Source organism: Mollisia scopiformis, assembly GCF_001500285.1.
Source record: "Mollisia scopiformis unplaced genomic scaffold LY89scaffold_6, whole genome shotgun sequence".
Lineage (NCBI taxonomy): Eukaryota > Fungi > Ascomycota > Leotiomycetes > Helotiales > Mollisiaceae > Mollisia > Mollisia scopiformis.
In genome coordinates, this window is record NW_017263586.1 from 854,294 (window position 1) to 871,943 (window position 17,650).

Here is a 17,650-nt window from a genome sequence, read left to right on the forward strand (position 1 = left end):
CGGCTATTGGGTCCTACCGTTTCCTCTCAACTTCATTCTTCATTTTCCAATTCTCGTGCAACACTCTTCTAAGTCACACCAAACCTAGTTGAGTTGAACCTCACATGATGTCTGGATTCCCAAAGCTCATTCCGGCTTTCACCGCCCATGTAAGTATTTGAGCTTCCGGCACCTGACTGAGCCAGTGACATGGCACCAATACATTGAAAGTGAAATATTTCCTAGAAAAAACTAACAGCCACTTAGATTGCCATCGATCCCCCAGTAACAGTCGGAGCCGTCAGCAAAGGTGCACCTCTTGCTGTCGTCCCGTTTGTAACCCAACACTCGTTCTTAAAGAGCGAGCCCGACTATCCCATCAAAGTCGACGCAGTCTTCACCCACGGCGCTGATTACATCCGTCAAGATCCCTCTGGCAAGCTGGTTCGACTTGATGTTAACTCTATCCTGAATGATAAGAGTGGCGCGATCATTGTCTATAAGTACAGTGGTATTGTGACTTTGACTGAGCCCACGGGAAAGGTATTGGGTGGTGCTGAGGATGCGAAGACTACGGATTTCGGTGATGGTGGTAAGTACTGATTCGAGATGGGGAATAGAGAGAGGAAATGCTAATTCAGTGTAGTTACACACGTGCTGCTCGAGACTGGAGATGAGGCATTGAAGGAGCTGGAGGCAAAGATCTACGTCGCAAGCGGACGGTTCATCCTTGAAGCTGGAAAGCCTGTAATTGTCGAGTACAAGATCAGTGAGGTATCTGCTTGATGATTATCACGGTGGAAAAGGGAAAAGGAATGTTCTATGTTTCTTTCATTGCTGTATCGACGTTTCTGAGTCTACAACTACAGTCGAGAACGCTCTCGTTCATGGAATGAAATTTCAGAAACGCCATTGTAAAACCATCGCTGGAACATGCCATCAAGTCCGCATATGCATGTAAGGAAAATCGTTGACCATCGGTGTATGTGAAACCACGCGTAGAAATCAGAAGTCTGTAGGTTAGGAAACCAGTCCTTTGGAAGCCAAAGCAAATGTATCCCCTTCCCTAAACAACGTGCAATCCAACGCCAGAAATGACCCAGATGTACCCTTCGCTAATTTATTGCTTGGTGCCAGAAATAGACATCAAATATTGGCCAGCCTTAAGGTTTGCGCAGTTGTAAGCCTTAGACTCTTGGGGCAATGTTCCATTAGCAGCCCAAAGATCAATCAATGGTTGCATTGGCTCCAACTCGTGCGGCTTCAGCATATCAATCTCGGTGGCGGTCAGGACGAAGTGGCTGAAGCAGCTGTTCATTTGTCTGTCGAGGTTGACATGGTAGAATGGATCGATGAAGTGGGCCCAGTACAGGTGAGAATAAACTCGGAACATTTGACGGAAGATGGTTTGGCAAACATCAACGAAGTCAACGGGGAAGCCACTGCTCTTGCCAATCCAATCGCCGGGACCTGATAGTTGGGACAGGGAGGTGTTCAAGTTGGTTGGACCAGCAGGGATAGGAGTGTTGGAGCCAGGGGTGTTGAGACCACCGGAGGCGTAGGTAGCAGCTGCGATATCAGGGTTGCCGACGTTGTTCGCGAAGGAAATGCTAGCGGGATCGGTTGGGAAGATGTTGGTGTTCTCGATCTTGCCGGAGATCCATCGTTGCATGAGAGAGATGTACTCGTGGGCAGGGACCTCAACTGGCTCTCGGCGAGAGTTCAACCAGGTGAAAGAGTGATTACTATAAAGGTTAGAGATGCCTCTGCATCAGATGATAGCGGAAGTACGTACGCGCCAGCTGACATGCGAGGGCAAGTTTGGATGTTGCAGATCGTAGTGCCATCCTCCTCCTTGTCATGGACAACCCGAACGAAGTTCCACAGAATTCGGTAATGCTCAACGACTGTGATGTGCTTGTTAGCCACGTGATATGGATCGAATTGATACTCCTCACCTTGGTGCGCAACCCATTCTCCTTGCTCGACAGTTTTTGGTCTGGCCGACAGAGTCATGAAGTTGCCCTTGACGATGTGCTTGGAGTAGGCATCGTTCAACCACAGAGGCTTCGGTTGAGGCAAGTTGTACTTAGCAAGGGCTTCAGAGCCGGGGAGACTACCAGTTGACTCGTTCATCGACAGGGTTTGAGAGAGCGATGGAGAGTTTGGCAATGGAGGAACTCTTGGCGCGAGACTCGTGGACGAAGAACCGCTTTGGGAAGTGCCTGTTGGTGATGTTGGTGATACGCCACTAGGTGGTCCTGGGCTCTTTGACCCGCCATTCTTACCACCGCCCCTGAAACGACCGCTACTACTCAAAGATCAGCCATTATTCCAGAACAAAGAAGAGACAAGCTTGAAGGGAAGGGCGTGTACGGCAAATAGATTTGCACAGCGGTGGAGGTGGGCGGTGGATGTATGTGTTGATGAAACAGGTAGGAAGAAAATTCGTGAATATTTCGTTATAAAACATTGCTAGCTCGATGATATCGTCGCCGCCGAGCAACTAGCTCTGCTTTACGAACAATTGAAGCAAAACTCCGCAAAAATTGTATAACCTCCAACAACCTCCAGCGCGTGACTCTGAACCAACTCGCGACAAAACTGAATTGGAGGTACTCACATTCCAGAGAATAAGTTCGACATCGTTGGACGTCGCGCCGACTCCTGATCACACAGTATCAGTCGTCTGATAAAGTATCGAAAGGTTTCGGGCAGGTCTTGCTGTCACGTTGCAAGACACAGTTTCGATCTTGAAGATCGTTGGAAATAGGAGACGAATATTTACGGACGATTGCAGGTTAGTGCCCGGGCGGTAAGTATCTTGACGCCTTGTGGCCTGGTGTTCTGGCATGTCGACGCCGCCTTTACGCACTCTCTAAGAGACGAGTGATACCTTTAAAGCGGCGGTTATTATCCAGGGAACGCCAGAATAGCTCAGCCTTTTATGTCCTCAAGAACATAATTTCGCTGTTTGAAGGTACGCCGTACTTTTTCCATGGGAAATTTGCTGATGTCTTGCTTACACTCCGTCTGGTCATAGGTTTCCATCCTTCTCAAAAACGAAGTCTACAAGATACCAGCAACAAAGACCACCATCGAAAGATATTTCTCCTGGACGCGTTCAGATAGCTATTCTGTCTACAATGGCTTCGTCAGAAGAGGATGATCTCATGGAGAATGTCGGCGACGAAGATCTATTTGGTGGGGATGAGGATGATGCCCAAGTAGAGAAGACTCGAGAGCTCAGCGACAGGGAGCTGGACTCGGGAGACGACGAGGATCGCAATGATCGTGCGCCTCAAGAGGAAGAGGTTGACTATGAGAGCGGAAGAGATGCTCGGGTGATGGAATCTACGATATGGCGGCATCCATTGCCAAAGCCAGTAGATGGGGAGGTAAGTACTCCTGGAATATCATCTGACGGCGCAACTAACATGTCACAGTTCAGTTATCTTCGACTTCCAAAATTCCTGGGTATTGAACCTCGCGCCTATGAAGCAGACACATTCAGAGTCCCAGAGACTGACCACCACTCTGATACTCGGTCTGCTACGTTCTCTGCCAGCGCCGTCTCTGCCTCTACAATGCGCTATCGCAAGAATTCAACGACCGGCAAGCTCGAGAGCAACACGAATATCTACAGATGGAGTGACGGAAGCACCACGATTTCTGTGGGAGACCAGCACTATGAATTGCAGACAAAGCCTCTGGCTCCTCCGAAGGACACAAAGTCGTACTCAGAAACCCAAGACTCTCACTTCTACCTTGCAACGCCTTCTATCGCTTCTCAACTACTTCTCCTGGTTGGACATATGTCTAATCAACATACTGTAAGACCCAACGAAGCTGTTGAAGATGATGCACTCGACAAATTACAGAAGAGTCTGGCTGCAGCTGCGAGACGAGGTAACAAGAATGAGAAGGGTCCGGAATTGATTGCCAGCACACAAGATCCCGAGCTTCAGAAGAAGCGGGCTGAGCTTGCTGAAAAGGAACGAATGAGAGCTCAACGTCGTCGGGAAACTGCAGCAGAGAAGGCTAGTCAATCACACAGACCTGGAGGCGGCCGTAGTGGTGGTCTATCTCTTGATGACTTAGAGGGACGTGGTCGTAGAGCACCGACTTCAGGTCGCAAGCCACCAAAGCCTCGAAAGCGTCGCCCAGAATACGATTCTGATGATGATCTCCCTAAGGGCAGGAGTAGAGAGGATGAGTATGACATGGAAGATGATTTCTTGGCACCTAGCGACGATGAGGAGGCTCCAGAAGGAGATGACGACGAAGATGAGGAAGAGATACTGGATGATGAGAGTGATCGTGAAGAGCCGAAGGCAAAGAAGCAGAAGGTTTCTCGACAAGAGGAAGTTAGTGATGCGGATGCAGATGCTGAAGCAGATCTGGACGACGATGAAGTTCCAGCTGCTCCAGTGGTCACCGAAGCAGCCGGTAGAGGCAGGAAACGTAACATCATTGAGGACGATGACGATGAGTAAGATCGATTGGTAGCGTGGACATAATCTCGAATTGAGACATTTGGTCCGATCTCATTGAGCCTACCCAAAGAGATACCCACAGCGGCAGGGACGTTCTACTTTACATTTCGAGTTTGTAGGATTAGCATCAAGGGCATGGAAAAGTTAAGCAGCATCCATGAGGCGGGAAGCTGCTCTAGACATTAATGAAATCATCAAAACCATGACTAGTATCGTCGAGCATATATACAGTGTCCCCACTGTATAAAGTACCTACTCATGGTGCACCTATTCGAATTATCATACATTTTGAAGAATCTGATTGAATCCTGGGAGATTTGCAGACCCAAAGGATCAGAGAGTATAAATTATAGCAAGTGAAGTATATGTATATCGTACAGAGACTTTATGGCTAGAAAGTCTATCTCAAGCGCTTCTATCTGCGATTTATAGGAGGCGCAAATCCTGTGCACTGATCAGAAAAGCAAAATCCGGGGGTAGAGCACTAGTCTTGGATAATCCTTGCTGGATCACATGTGAGCTACGAGCTTCCATTCCAACATTCCTCACTTCCCCCTCCTCGTCATTGCAATAACAGCGGGAGTCTCACATCCTCAATGATGCTGTCGCGTCGGTTAGAATCAAGTTCTACTTGTTAGCGATTCCTTCTGCCATCTTCTTCTCGCTGTTCTTCACTATGGCGGGTGTTTTAAACTCCATTTGGAGAATGCTCTTCGACGTTCTCCTCTTCTGGCAAATTGTAAGCTATTATTAGTCTCGTTCAATTGCTCTTCTAATGCGGACGGCAGAGATTCTTGAGATGGTTGACGCGCAAGAAGCCCGAGCAGCTGTGGTTCGAGATTCTGCGGGACTCGAAAACGTACGAGGAATGGGAAGAAGCGGCATTTCAACTCGATGTGCTGCTTGGTAACGACTTATGGTTCGGGCCCTACTCTTTACTGAAATAACCAATGCTGAGATACTGCTTCACAGGCGCCAAAATCCCACGTCGAAGTACTATGATTACCGACTCATCCACGAACGCCTACAATCAATCATCATTGCTCGAGAAGAAGGTGATATTCTGCAGCTAGTCAATCTGTTGCGGTCGGGACTAGTACGAAACTTGGGCAACATATCTACACCGCGCCTCTTCAATCGTGCATTTGCAGGAACAAAATTGTTGATCGAGGACTACATTACACAAGTTGCACAAGCAATTGCCGATGTCACGAAACTGCCAACCTCTCCTGGTTCCGATGGCAATGGCCCTATACCTGGCTTTAGTAGCCAAGCGAAGCTCGACTTGCTTCATGATACCAGACAAGCTTTCGGAAGAAGTACTCTGGTTCTGCAGGGAGGGGCAATATTTGGCTTGTGCCACTTAGGAGTTGTGAAAGCACTCTTTGCTCGTGGTTTGCTGCCAAGAATCATCACCGGAACTGCTACTGGAGCCCTCATTGCTGCTCTTGTTGGAATACACACTGAAGACGAGCTGCCGAGATTCTTGGACGGAGAGAGTATCGATCTTTCTGCATTTGCAGGAAAAGGCATACCTCTAGAGAACGGGCACGATGAATCGATGTCGTTTGATGGTTGGTGGAACACTCTTGTGAGAAGAGTTCGGAGATTCCTACGTGAAGGCTACTTCTTGGATGTGACAGTCCTCGAGGAGTGCGTTAGGGCCAATGTTGGAGATCTCACGTTTGAGGAAGCTTATAATCGAACGAAACGGGTGCTTAACATCACAGTTGCAACAACTGGAAGAGGCGGTGTCCCAAATCTCCTCAATTACCTGACAGCTCCGAATGTCGTACGTATATCTCCCACTCCAAGAACAGCAATGGCTGATTACATCCAAGTTGATTTGGTCTGCCGCAATTGCTTCAAATGCGTCCTCTCCAACCCTATATGGCCGATCGATTACTCTGAAATGTAAGGATACATCCGGGGCGATTGTTCCTTGGTCTGCCGCTTCTGACACGACCTTCCGACCCTGGACACACGCTTCATATTCAGATCGGGATTCGCCCTTATCTCGCATTGCGGAGCTGTTCAATGTCAATCATTTCATAGTTAGTCAAGCTCGACCATATCTTATTCCTTTCCTACAGAGCGATATGCATGGTCCATCTCCCCTCTACACCCGCGGCGGGCGGACTTCCATGACCGGTGGTCTGCTGAGACTTATGACCATGGAGATCCATCATAGATTGCAGCAACTTGATAGTCTTGGACTACTCCCTCTCTCTATCAGACGCTTCCTTGTTGATGAACATATTCCTGCAGCTTCCGTTACGCTGGTGCCTGAACTCTCTGCAGGTGACTTCATCCGCCTGCTCGAGACACCAACACAGGCTAGCCTGGACTACTGGATCCTCCGGGGAGAACGGAGCGTGTGGCCCGCTGTTGGTGCGCTGAAAGTTCGTTGTGCCATTGAAACGGAACTTGATCGAGGGTATCAAGTAGTCAGGAGGAGAAAAGCAGGCGGCTTACGAAGAAGAGGCAGTGCAGTTGATAATGCCAACGACAAAGAGCGAGCAAGAGAACGTGCTAACAGTGCCGGTGCGAAGTGGTAAATATTTATTAATGGGTATTCGGATGCATGATTTCGGGCGTTTCTCAGCATTTACACGGGCATAGGGATGGCGATACGGGGTCTTATCAGGATCTATATCATCGGCATTGCGGGGGTTTAAGTCGACCAGGGTTGTATGTACAACATTCGTATTCCAAATGTCTGCAGGGTTCTGATGGATGCTGTGTATCGGAGGATATGGCCTGCATTGGCATCAATATGGGACATCGCTCACGAGGGATCTTGTGCGTGGCCAAAGAGCTGCAAGACAGAGACCGAGGCATCCTTCACAGCAGCGTAGAAGCCAGCTCGAACACACCTAGCAAATGCAACATGCATCTCGTCTCCGCTTGGTTGCATGAGGCTCACAGCGGAGAACATACGTCTTGCGAAACCGGCGGCTGAGGCATTGTTCAGCCTTGCCAATGTTCTTCACTCTCAGGGCGAAACTGACGGTGGTCGGCGGCATCCGCCAGGTTATAGGCTTGGAGTAAGCACTATGAGTCAATTGAGCGGCTCGGAGACATTTCGAAAGACTTGTTCTTAAGATATCAATGTGGATATAAAAAGATGGAGTTTGAGTGTGGAACTGATTCCGGCCTCGGTTAACCACGGAACGCTACTACTCGGTCATGGACGTCCCTTCTCCATTCCTCCCTCCATCCGCGTCGAGAAAGTCAATCTCAATCTCAATCATGATTACAAAACAAAGCTTATCGAATGGTCACGGCCTCAAGATACACGATATGTAACCATGAGTTGTCATCCAGCCCTAGACATCAAAATGTACATACAGCTCACGTTACACCTTCGATAACCGAAAGTCAAAAGATCTACCATCGAACATGCAATGCCAACGGTCAACGCTTCCAGAAACCAAGTCGGTTCATGCAGGGTGGCTTCCAGCTGAAGACCTCCTGCAGAGTAAGGGTTCGTTAGTACCCAAAGGGAAGCTCATGCCCTTTCCGAGGAGAAACATTGGAGCCAAGGCCATAGATCTCAAAAAGTGAGGCTGCCTGAGTTATTTCTTGATTGGCATCCAGCGATTTTATTTCCCGACATATGTTCGGGTCAGTGTTTCCTATGTGCCAAAATTATCAGAGCTCAGTCCCCTTTTTGAAAACCCCGCTTTGCTGCTGCTCGTCTATCAGCGTATGCCTTACCTGCAAGATCGGGCGCAACAATTGCATCACTGATGTGCAGGATGATAACAACGAGGCAGGCAACTACAGAATCCCCTACCCGGCATCGGAGTCCCGTTACCACGGGGTTCACCTGCTGATCAAGCCCCCCTATCTCCAGCGAGATTGACGTTGGTTTTGGTGCTCATGACCGATCTGATGAGGGGAAGGAATGTCTCCAACAGAGGTTATAAGAAGCTCAAACATCTCCTCTGGTTTTACCATCTTCAATCTTCATCTCTTTCTTAAAGAAGTCATCTCAAATTTCAGCTTGCTCAATTCAATTCAATTGTTATTCTTTGCGATATCATATCATTGGCTTCTGCATATTTGCCACTTGCACCTGCTTCATTTTCTCCCACGATCAAGAAACACCGCCAATCTGTCTTCGTTATTACTGAGCCTCATTGTTCGCCCCCAATTGCCAGCCTAGTAAGCCATTATCTCCATCCCACCCCAGACCACGTCTCAACCCCACACAGTTCTCTCTGGCCCTTCCGACTCCAACCATTCAACATGGCGATCCCAGACCACAACAACACTGACTCCACCCACCACTACGAAGAATCCATCGATCAATGGATCTGCTCCCAATGCTTCAAAACCGTCTCCCCAACCCGTCCTCCTGTATTCAACCCCGAAAATTGCTCCTGCGTTGAAGCAGGTGGCGGCGGTCCCGTCTCCCAACCTAGAACGGAGGAACAGCCATTGTACGGCTACGACAATACCATGAATCAACCATCCTACGCTTCATCCGTAGTCTCCTTCACAGGTCCCGAGGGCCCAGAGAGAGAAAACCCAAACATGCAAATCACGAACAACTACCTCCCCCTCGGCCCAGACACAGGATTAAACGAGACCCAACATCGTCGCTCGGCGAGCTTCGAATCCGACATGTCGTACCAGATGCGGCGATTCCTCGTCGAGGAAGGGTACGTGAATGAGGAGCACCGGTTCCTGCAGCAGGATGTGAAGATCGGGTATGGGGGAACTAGCAAGAAGGTGAATAAGGGGAGTAAGCCGAGTAGTGGGGATAGTGGGAGGGGGAGCGAGGAGGTGGGGTGGAAGAGTTGGGGTGCGGGGGATTTGACTGTTAATGTTGGGGCTTGGATGGAGGATTTTGGGGGCGGGTATGGAGATGTAGGGAGGGGAGAGGGTGAGTATCCGTTGGTTATGAGTGGGGTTACAGAGTGTGATGGGGGGAATTGAGGGTTGGAAAGGAGTTGTATGATTATTGATACCCGGTGCTTTGCTTTGACGAATTTCCTTTTATGGTTCTGTGGTTGGGCTATTGTTTTGGTTTTGGTGGTACATTGACAAATTACTGGGATGGGCTTTTTGATTTAGTTTGGGTGGAGACTTTGCTTTGATGTAAGATTACTACCTTCTTTGTATTATATACATACAGCAATTGGCGGCCTTCTGTTTGCTTTGGTTGGAGTTCATACCGGTGGGGAATGTGTTTTGATATCCACTCTCGTTCAGATAGGTAGCAATGGGATTGCAACATCATCAGCGAGCAATCTCTCGTTTAGGTAGTCCCTTCCCTGTTTACACACATATCATGGAGTTGATGATTGTCTTATGTAGAGACATTGCAAGATCTTATCGATACTCCACGCTATCCAGAGAATCTTCTCCACAGCATCACAGCCGAAACGGTAGACATTGTGAACTTCACATCTTATGATCACCCAGTGAACCTTCGTCCAGTAAACATTGACAAAATATCGCACATTGTGAAAATTCACCATCTCATCTACAACCCGAAAACCCTCAAAACCAAACCAAACGGTGAACATCGCAAAATTCACCCTCCCACTTGTAAACTAAGCACTTCAAAACCCAGCTCGAGCTGCGTATATAAACACCCTTTTTTTTTTTTTTTCCCTCCAACTTCTCCCATCATTACTTGCAGCCGTACCCGTCCCCGCCCCCTGAGTGGCTGGCGTTCGTCCCGGGATCCAGGGTGCGCGAGTAATCTGGTTCATATTGCGGGGTGTATAGTATAGTTGTAGGGGCAATCTTTTTCTTTTATTGCGGATAGTTGTGTTGTTGCCAATGTGACAATGAAAGTTGAAGTGGCGCTGGAGAGTTAGTTGGCACTAAATAGTTAATTGATAATAAGACATTGGTTGACAAGGATAAAATCAAATCATATTGTAAACCTTTGCAAGAGACAGTTTTTTGATGTATCGTACATACTTACCGTGGAAATTGAGATAATAGTGCACCAGACTCTGTAGGACAATATGAGTAAGATAAGTCCCAACCAGAATATCAAAATTTGAAGGATGAAGTGGTGTATATTACAATTTCTACAGTATGCTACCTATCTAGCTCCCTAAGGGGAAGTATACTTATAATTATACTGCTCCTTCGCCTCATCACCCAACTTCTTCAACTTCTCCTCCCCCTCCTTAAACTCCGGCTCCTCCTTCAGCCTCCTCAAATACGCACTATTCACAATCTTACTCTCACTGGGAACCTTCAACGCATTCCTTACCGGTTCCCTCTCCTCGATCCTCTTCCACCACTTCTCCAAGCTCGGGAATTGACTCAAATCAACCCCGGCAAAATACCCCACGTTCACCCAGCTGAAATTCGCCATGTCCGCTATGGAGTACTTGCCCCGACCGGGACCAACGAGGTAATCGCGGTCCGAGAGCTGCGTATCGAGGACTCCGTAGAGACGCTCTGTTTCGCCGACATAGCGTTGAGTGGGGTATGGGATTCGTTCTTTAGCTAGACGGTAGAAGTGGTTTGCTTGGCCTTGCATTGGTCCCTAGTTATTTAATCAGCCCTCTTCTTTCTTTCATTCAAGTTTTCAAACAATGAAGACTCACTAAACCGCCATGCTGCCAAGCAACCCATTGCTCGCACCGACTCAGATCATCCGGATCCTCAAACGAAAACTTGTGCTCGGGATCATAATGCCTCGTTAAATAAGCCAGTATAGCCGCTCCCTCAAACACGGAGAAATCGTTCCTATCGTGATCCACGATCGCGGGGATCCGTCCATTGGGCGAGAATTTCGTGAACCAGGGCTCCTTTTGGATGTTCTCCATGATGTTGATGGATTGGTAGATATACTCTTTTCCGTATGCGGCTTTGAGCTCTTCGAGGATTATGGAGGCTTTGTGGCCATTGGGAGTGCCGAATGTGAGGAGCTCGATGCCGATTTTGCCAATTAGGCCGGTGGGGCGCTCGGAGGAGGAGGAGGAGGAGGAGGAGGAGGAGGACATGGTGCGTGCGGTTGTGGTTGTGGTTTGGAGGAGGTGTTTGGTTGTTTGGTAGAGGCGGCGGAGAGGTGTGTTTAACATTAATGCAACGAGGACCACCACGAGTGTGATGCGGAATATGAGGCGCATATAGTTTGGAGTGACGACAGAGAAGAGAAGAGAGGAAGGCTAATTGAAACGGCACTTACGTTGCAGAGGCTGGTGGTGGAAAGTAACTGCGAATGCTTTGAAATCATTTGATATGGAGCTTTGAGGAGCTATGACCTCGGAACATGGAAAGTGGTACTGTATCTTGTCGATGATGTCAGCAATTTTCTCGGCAATAGAGTATCTAGGTAATAAGTGGGGCGGAAACTGTAAGCGGGAGATCGGCAGACCCTACTTTTTATGGCTGATGTTATGAAGTACCTTTTGTGATCAAACTTTAAGAGGTTTCTTTTTGATGACAAGACAAAGACAGAAGTTGACTTTGGGACAGAAATTAATTCTTCTTGGAAGGTTCATCATCAATACATCTCTTACCGAACACAAGGTCTCCTCTACTCTGATCTCAAGTAAATGAATTCCCAGTAACCTTTCGGTTTCAGTGTTTGTGTTCCCATAAAAGTGTATACGGCTTATCAATGAGGAGCGTGGTTTTCACATTCGAAGGAGTAAAGATGCCGTTGCTTAATACTATGTCTATAGTAGAAGAAGCAAGGCTGGCGTTTGTGGCAATGTTTGTGATGTTGATGGCAGCTATTGCTGTGTGAATGGGTCGTGGCCATAGGGGGCGTCATGCTTACGGGTAGAGTAGTGGTGTTCTCTAGGGGAGCTATCCCCACATGGGAGGGTTTTTGGTGGAGGTAGCTTTTTTGATGGAGGTACGGTACTATACCGAAAAGTATTATTGATATGTACACTCAAAGCTGTATTGCTTGCTCGAAATTCTACAAGAAGTTCTAATCTATGTGATTCTTCGCACCTATGCGGCCACAGCTGTAAGCTTCTTCCCTTTAACATTCTTCCACTCCACAAAACAAGCGAAAATCGTCGCCAATCCACCGACTGCAATAGCAATAATATATGCCTGTTGCAGAGCGGCCATATATGCTTTCAACACACCCGGAAGATCCGCTACGCTGACTACTCTTCGGAGATAAGTCGCTCCTGCATTGATGACTGTTCCGGCGGAAACATCTGGGGCGTATTTTGGGAGCTCCGTTTTGAGACCGTTGGAGAAGATATTCTGAGCGACGGATATGGAAATGGCACCTCCGAGAGAGTTAAAGAAGATGGCGATTGCGTTGCCGGTGGGCATGTCTTTCGAACTCAGGACTACTTGGATAGCGATGAATGGAACTATTGGATGAAATTAGAACGGGGTTTTCAAGGATGTGGGACAGACTTACTCTGAACTCCTCCACCGGCACCAAAACCGCTGACTAGTTGATATCCTACCCACCTTCCGACCGACGAGTTGACAGTGAGAGTATAGATCAAGCCAGCTCCGACCGTGAAGATTGCACTACCAACGATCATAAATGGCTTGTACCACCCGAGTGCAGTGATGGCGCCTCCAATGACAATCGATGAAATGATAACAGAGCCTAGATATGGGATTGTTCGAATACCAGATCCTTCAGCACTCGTACCCTTGACGGCTTGGAAATAGAATGGCAGATAGTAGATGTGAGACTAGAAGAAGTCAGTCGTAATATCATTAAGTTGATAAATAGAAGACTTACGTATAATCCCATAGACAGGAAGCACGAATACAAACTGGCAAAGAGCACAGTCCTTTGACCAAATATTCGTGGAGGAATGGTAGCTCTGTCGCCTCTCCGGAACTGCTGGCCAATAAAGATGATGATCAGAAGTCCAAAGCCAAGTAAACAACCCCAAACCTTGGAGTCGTGCCAAGGATATGTCGAACCGCCCCATTGCAAAGCCAGAAGCAAGCAAACAATCGCACAGATCAAGAACGCTGCACCAAGCAAATCAATTTCCAAAATCTTTTGCTTCGTCGTGAGACCGCTGGACTTTCGTTGTGGTGGCTTGAAGAAGAACCAGACTACTGCTATGGAAACGGCACCAAATGGCAAGTTGATCTGTACGGATATCAGCTAGTATAGTCACGAGTTGAGGAATGAATACTTACCCAGAAACACCATCTCCAAGATACGTTATCGGTCAAGGCTCCACCAAGTAACGGTCCTACAACGGATGAAATGCCGAACATAGAAGATAGAGCTGCGATGAAAATTGGTCGTTTGGCGAGAGGCACACTGAATCCGACAATTGTCATACCACCAGAGAATAGTGCACTTGCTCCCGCACCTGCAACGGCACGACCCACAACTATTGATAAATCAGTATACACTTCTTTCAGCGACCTAGGATTCAAGTAGCTCATCCGAGGACTTAAGACGCATTATCTTTGATGAAATACTCCCGAGGACGATTTTGAAGAGCTCGGCTCCTAGAATGGTACAAAAGAAGGACAGAATTTGACGTACTGAGCATTTCAGAGTTCTTGGTTGCTGCACATAAGATCGAGCCAAGTTCGAAAATTACCAGCGCCGTTATATACGTATATTTGACATTGAAATAGGTGTAAATTCGTCCAAAGGAGGGTTGTAAGGCGGTTGTGGTAAGTAAATAGGCAGATCCATACTATATTTTATCAGCTTAATATCCGTCCTCGAACCAAGAACACAAGTTGATAGTCTCTGGTCGGGATTTGTAGATTGATTTTGACTCTGATGGTTTGGCGAATGAGACAAAGTCGGAACCGCAAAGCACAGACATAACTTGCGAAGAAAATATAACTTACCCAACCAACATCGTTCAATGAGTCGAAGACAGAAGTAATCTTGGGAATTGCGGTTGCAATAATAGTATTATCTGGATAATGTTAGTAACTTTCGCTTACTATATAACAGCATGGACGCGCGATGTTGTGACCCCTGGGAGCATAAACATCGAATGCTGGTGCCACGTTGAACAGGGAAGATGTATCCCAATGACCCGGCATCCAGACTTCTGGGATGATGTGGAATCGGTAAACTTTACATGAAAGCCAATTGACATACCAAGAGCTAGAATACTGTTAGTATATATCTTATATTGAGGAAACGTGATACTTTCCGACAGTGAACGTAGCAAGACAGAGGCCTAAAGTGAGCAAAGCAAGTTGTAATTGTCCAGGATAGACTATCTCATCGTCCTCCTCTCCTTCAGTCTCTGCCTCGCCATCTTGTACTATCGTCGCAGAAGTTCCCGCGGATCCATCTTTTTCGGGCACAACATGGCCATCTTGGGCATGTTTGAAAGCCGTAGCAGCGTGTTCAGCTTTCTCCGACGGCTCTAACACGAAACCAGCGCCTCCCACCACAGGTGCCACTTCAGGAATAGGCGAAGAACCGTTGTGAGGTAAGGAAGGGCGCCTCGACGTTGAAATACGCTTCTCTTCTTCTACTGGGCGCTCAGCCTCTGTATTTGATGCAGCGGAATTTGCCATCGGAAGCTCGGGTGGCTGCTCCATCTGATTGGATGGACAAGGACGATCAAGGGTGGATTCTCCAAGCCACGTTTCTGTTGGCCGTTCAAACGTGGGGAAATGTGGAAAAGAAAGTTATCGCATTACAATGATAAGGAAGACAAAAGACGGTCGCGAAGAGAATGGGATGAAAAGGAAGACGACTTGAAGGCGATTTCGAGCAGTATTTTTGAACAGTACGGATCGCTCGCATCCGGGGGATCTGAGAAGCCTGGGACCAATGAAGGCCAGCTTCGAATCCGAAAACGAGTCCTCTAGAGCAATCTCGGCCTACTTGCTACGAGCGGTGGTCTGCAATTTGTCCAGCATCTTTTGCGAATTGTTGTAAGCGATGGGAAGTGATGAGTGATTGGTGGTAAGGAGATAGCAAGCAGCAGGGAATGGATCATGGGCTGCATTTACAGGGTCAAGACTTCCCTATTCGTATTCATTGCCGCACCCTGACCCGTCTTTTGATAAACGTTCATTAAAACCCATTGCCACGGTATTGGATTCTGTATTCTGCCAAAAGCTTCGAATAGCATCTCAATTATAGATACATTTTGAAATGTATTGCTCTTTCACACACTCGCGCTGGGGCGTAGCACAAAATGTCATAAGATTGAGGGTTGTGGTGAGAGCGCAGAACCCCACCGCCGACAGTAACTTTCTCTCACATCGATGCTCAGGTGCGGCTTGGCTTTTAAGTGTTGGTGGTCAGACTGAAGTCTGTTCTGGGTAAATGTCCAAATGAGGAAACCGACTCGAAGATATGTAATGTAATGAGAGGCTGCGCTCAACAAGCACAAATAAAAGGATTTCTCTCCTCTTTTGAAGTTGTGCTTGGTCAGTTGATGATACAGCAGTCATGAACTTTTGATCTGAATTTTGTGACATGGACATAAATAGCAAGAGCCGCTTCTAGAGCTGCAAACATTATTGAGATGATGGACCCTCAATACTTTGCACCCCGGGATGTGGGTAAATCCTTCAGGATCTTCCGAGTACGAACTTCTCGCATTGATGTTAGATTGGTTGGTACAAAAGTCTCTTGTTGTCTGCAGACTATTAAACACGATCGCAAGCATTTAAAGACCTTCTTTCTCAAAGGTCTTGTGCTCTCTGGGACAATTCGAATGGTATTTCCCGAATTCGACTTCCAGTTGTGCTGTACTTCAAGATACGTTTTGCTGGTTTCGTTTCTTTTCACATGGATATGTTGGTCTTTACAGCTCAAGGATTATAGCCCAATGTCGCAAAACAGAGAACATGAGAAATGTTGTTAGCACTCGACGTAGTGTTGTGAATACCGGGAATAGTTGCAATACAATCTGTGTTTGCCGGATACATTCGACAGAGAGGATACATATGTATTTGGATTTCGCAAAATAAGGAGGAAAGAAACATTGGTATTTCAACAGGACACCCATGACACAGCAAGTATTTGAGTTCTCGCTCTATGGGCAGAGAAATGCCTAAGGATGGATCGAACTCTTCGGAAAACGGAAGTTGCTTTTGTGGTAGGTATAGTACAAGCAAATCCCAGATGTCTTCCGAAACTGGTGGTACATAATATCAACTCCCAAATCTGTCGCTCCCTTATGCTGTTTGCGCCGCATTATTATGACATGCCAGGGTATGGCATTTCCTTCTATACAACCCGCTTGACCTATAAGTCAATCAGCTACCGGCTCAAAACTCCAAAGCGCTCGGCACTGTTCTTGCCTACCTCGAAGAACCGCTTCAACCACCAGACTTGGAAGACACCTTCGGCAGCCAGGACGCCCATCTGGAAAATGCTCCACCACTTCACTCGGGCATTCGTGCTTTCAGCAGTATTTCGGTGGGTTCGTTCACGGACAACGATATAAGATTGCTCATCCTTGACTTGGGCAAGAAGTTCGGATAATTGGCGTACTGTGGTTTTGAATTAGCATGTCGAAGCACTGCTGCTCAATTGGGCAACATACCTTCTGCCTCTAGAGGATCTGATGGAGCCTCGGCTTCTGGAACGTAGACAATGCCGTGGACATTGAATGACACATCCTTGCTTGATGCTGACCAGTGCTCATTGCTGAAGCAGTATACGAACTTTCCATCGTGCTGAGCAGTGAAGGAATGATCTCCATTCGAAACAGATCTTTCGTGTGTCTCGTAGCCTCCTGAGGGGTTCTGGATCTGCCATGCTGTCAGAAGATGCCCAAGCAGATAAGAATTGCCATGTCCGTACCCAAAAGTCGACATGTAAGTTGCCTGCACTACCAAATTCTCTGTCACCAACTTGGAATGTAACCGTCATCTTATCATCCTTGTGAAGCATTTCGTGAAAGCATTCTCGGCCATGTGCGGCAAGTTGAATATTGTGTGAGAGCGCTGTGCCTAGTAGGGTGCTGGCCGCCAGCAGGAGAGAAGAAGTTGAGACCTTCATTGTGTTGTCGCTGGTCAACCCTTAAGCAAGTTGATGAAGGCCAGGGGTCGAGCCAGCGCGTTTGTTTGCTTGCTTATTCGAAAAAACTGGCAGACTGTTGAAAGGACAAAGTGTCACCGGTGAAAGAACGAGCAACCCAACCGACTTGAAGATATTCAGGTGAATGGCATGTATGTCGCGTCGTCAATGAACGAATTCACCGGCCATGGAATTTCAAAGGGACACCTTGAGTTCACCTGGGTCGCTA

The 17,650-nt window shown here is 47.5% G+C and overlaps 8 protein-coding genes across 8 annotated transcripts; 4 read left to right on the forward strand and 4 right to left on the reverse strand.

Moving 5' to 3' along the window:
• The first annotated feature begins 16 nt into the window (after positions 1–16).
• LY89DRAFT_640150 (uncharacterized protein) lies at positions 17–1,012 on the forward strand. The gene is made up of 3 exons (XM_018211653.1): positions 17–149; positions 247–571; positions 626–1,012. The coding sequence occupies exons 1-3, from the start codon at positions 105–107 to the stop codon at positions 763–765; spliced, it is 510 nt and encodes a 169-aa protein (XP_018074884.1). The 5' UTR covers positions 17–104; the 3' UTR covers positions 766–1,012.
• Positions 1,013–1,099: 87 nt separating this feature from the next.
• LY89DRAFT_578584 (Mob1/phocein) lies at positions 1,100–2,625 on the reverse strand (the record flags this gene model as incomplete). The annotated part of the gene is made up of 4 exons (XM_018208951.1): positions 1,100–1,724; positions 1,775–1,886; positions 1,938–2,290; positions 2,603–2,625. The coding sequence occupies 4 exons, from the start codon at positions 2,623–2,625 to the stop codon at positions 1,100–1,102; spliced, it is 1,113 nt and encodes a 370-aa protein (XP_018074885.1).
• A 333-nt stretch (positions 2,626–2,958) lies between these two features.
• On the forward strand, positions 2,959–4,678 carry LY89DRAFT_715910 (uncharacterized protein). Its single transcript, XM_018218234.1, has 2 exons — positions 2,959–3,377; positions 3,426–4,678. Exons 1-2 carry the CDS (start codon positions 3,126–3,128, stop codon positions 4,473–4,475), a joined length of 1,302 nt encoding a protein of 433 aa, XP_018074886.1. The 5' UTR covers positions 2,959–3,125; the 3' UTR covers positions 4,476–4,678.
• A 473-nt stretch (positions 4,679–5,151) lies between these two features.
• On the forward strand, positions 5,152–7,033 carry LY89DRAFT_730568 (uncharacterized protein; the record flags this gene model as incomplete). Its single annotated transcript, XM_018219492.1, has 4 exons — positions 5,152–5,214; positions 5,264–5,394; positions 5,448–6,267; positions 6,317–7,033. 4 exons carry the CDS (start codon positions 5,152–5,154, stop codon positions 7,031–7,033), a joined length of 1,731 nt encoding a protein of 576 aa, XP_018074887.1.
• Positions 7,034–8,178: 1,145 nt separating this feature from the next.
• Positions 8,179–9,419, forward strand: LY89DRAFT_445989 (uncharacterized protein). Its single transcript, XM_018207582.1, has 3 exons — positions 8,179–8,645; positions 8,696–9,175; positions 9,270–9,419. The coding sequence occupies exons 1-3, from the start codon at positions 8,386–8,388 to the stop codon at positions 9,301–9,303; spliced, it is 774 nt and encodes a 257-aa protein (XP_018074888.1). The 5' UTR covers positions 8,179–8,385; the 3' UTR covers positions 9,304–9,419.
• A 1,138-nt stretch (positions 9,420–10,557) lies between these two features.
• LY89DRAFT_578713 (glutathione S-transferase) lies at positions 10,558–11,458 on the reverse strand (the record flags this gene model as incomplete). Its single annotated transcript, XM_018208961.1, has 2 exons — positions 10,558–10,998; positions 11,060–11,458. The coding sequence occupies 2 exons, from the start codon at positions 11,456–11,458 to the stop codon at positions 10,558–10,560; spliced, it is 840 nt and encodes a 279-aa protein (XP_018074889.1).
• A 961-nt stretch (positions 11,459–12,419) lies between these two features.
• On the reverse strand, positions 12,420–14,957 carry LY89DRAFT_578390 (MFS general substrate transporter; the record flags this gene model as incomplete). The annotated part of the gene is made up of 8 exons (XM_018208940.1): positions 12,420–12,796; positions 12,847–13,132; positions 13,183–13,545; positions 13,596–13,795; positions 13,954–14,110; positions 14,271–14,341; positions 14,402–14,403; positions 14,581–14,957. The coding sequence occupies 8 exons, from the start codon at positions 14,955–14,957 to the stop codon at positions 12,420–12,422; spliced, it is 1,833 nt and encodes a 610-aa protein (XP_018074890.1).
• A 1,328-nt stretch (positions 14,958–16,285) lies between these two features.
• Positions 16,286–17,606, reverse strand: LY89DRAFT_682259 (uncharacterized protein). The gene is made up of 4 exons (XM_018214470.1): positions 17,206–17,606; positions 16,946–17,153; positions 16,705–16,892; positions 16,286–16,644 (listed from the first exon to the last, which is right to left on the reverse strand). Exons 1-4 carry the CDS (start codon positions 17,401–17,403, stop codon positions 16,627–16,629), a joined length of 612 nt encoding a protein of 203 aa, XP_018074891.1. The 5' UTR covers positions 17,404–17,606; the 3' UTR covers positions 16,286–16,626.
• Between the last annotated feature and the right edge of the window lie 44 nt (positions 17,607–17,650).

Bases quoted from the DNA above. Each gene is read 5' to 3' on its own strand.
- LY89DRAFT_682259 (XM_018214470.1), bottom strand. From the start codon at position 17,403: ATGAAGGTCTCAACTTCTTCTCTCCTGCTGGCGGCCAGCACCCTACTA. The intron at 17,154-17,205 runs GTACGGACATGG...ACAGCATGGCAG, and splicing joins ACTTACATGTCGACTTTTGG to ATCCAGAACCCCTCAGGAGG. The intron at 16,893-16,945 runs GTATGTTGCCCA...TCAAAACCACAG, and splicing joins AGATCCTCTAGAGGCAGAAG to TACGCCAATTATCCGAACTT.
- LY89DRAFT_715910 (XM_018218234.1), top strand. From the start codon at position 3,126: ATGGCTTCGTCAGAAGAGGATGATCTCATGGAGAATGTCGGCGACGAA. The intron at 3,378-3,425 runs GTAAGTACTCCT...AACATGTCACAG, and splicing joins CAAAGCCAGTAGATGGGGAG to TTCAGTTATCTTCGACTTCC.
- LY89DRAFT_640150 (XM_018211653.1), top strand. From the start codon at position 105: ATGATGTCTGGATTCCCAAAGCTCATTCCGGCTTTCACCGCCCAT. The intron at 150-246 runs GTAAGTATTTGA...ACAGCCACTTAG, and splicing joins TTCCGGCTTTCACCGCCCAT to ATTGCCATCGATCCCCCAGT. The intron at 572-625 runs GTAAGTACTGAT...AATTCAGTGTAG, and splicing joins TACGGATTTCGGTGATGGTG to TTACACACGTGCTGCTCGAG.
- LY89DRAFT_445989 (XM_018207582.1), top strand. From the start codon at position 8,386: ATGTCTCCAACAGAGGTTATAAGAAGCTCAAACATCTCCTCTGGTTTT. The intron at 8,646-8,695 runs GTAAGCCATTAT...AACCCCACACAG, and splicing joins CGCCCCCAATTGCCAGCCTA to TTCTCTCTGGCCCTTCCGAC. The intron at 9,176-9,269 runs GCAGGATGTGAA...GGGAGCGAGGAG, and splicing joins GAGGAGCACCGGTTCCTGCA to GTGGGGTGGAAGAGTTGGGG.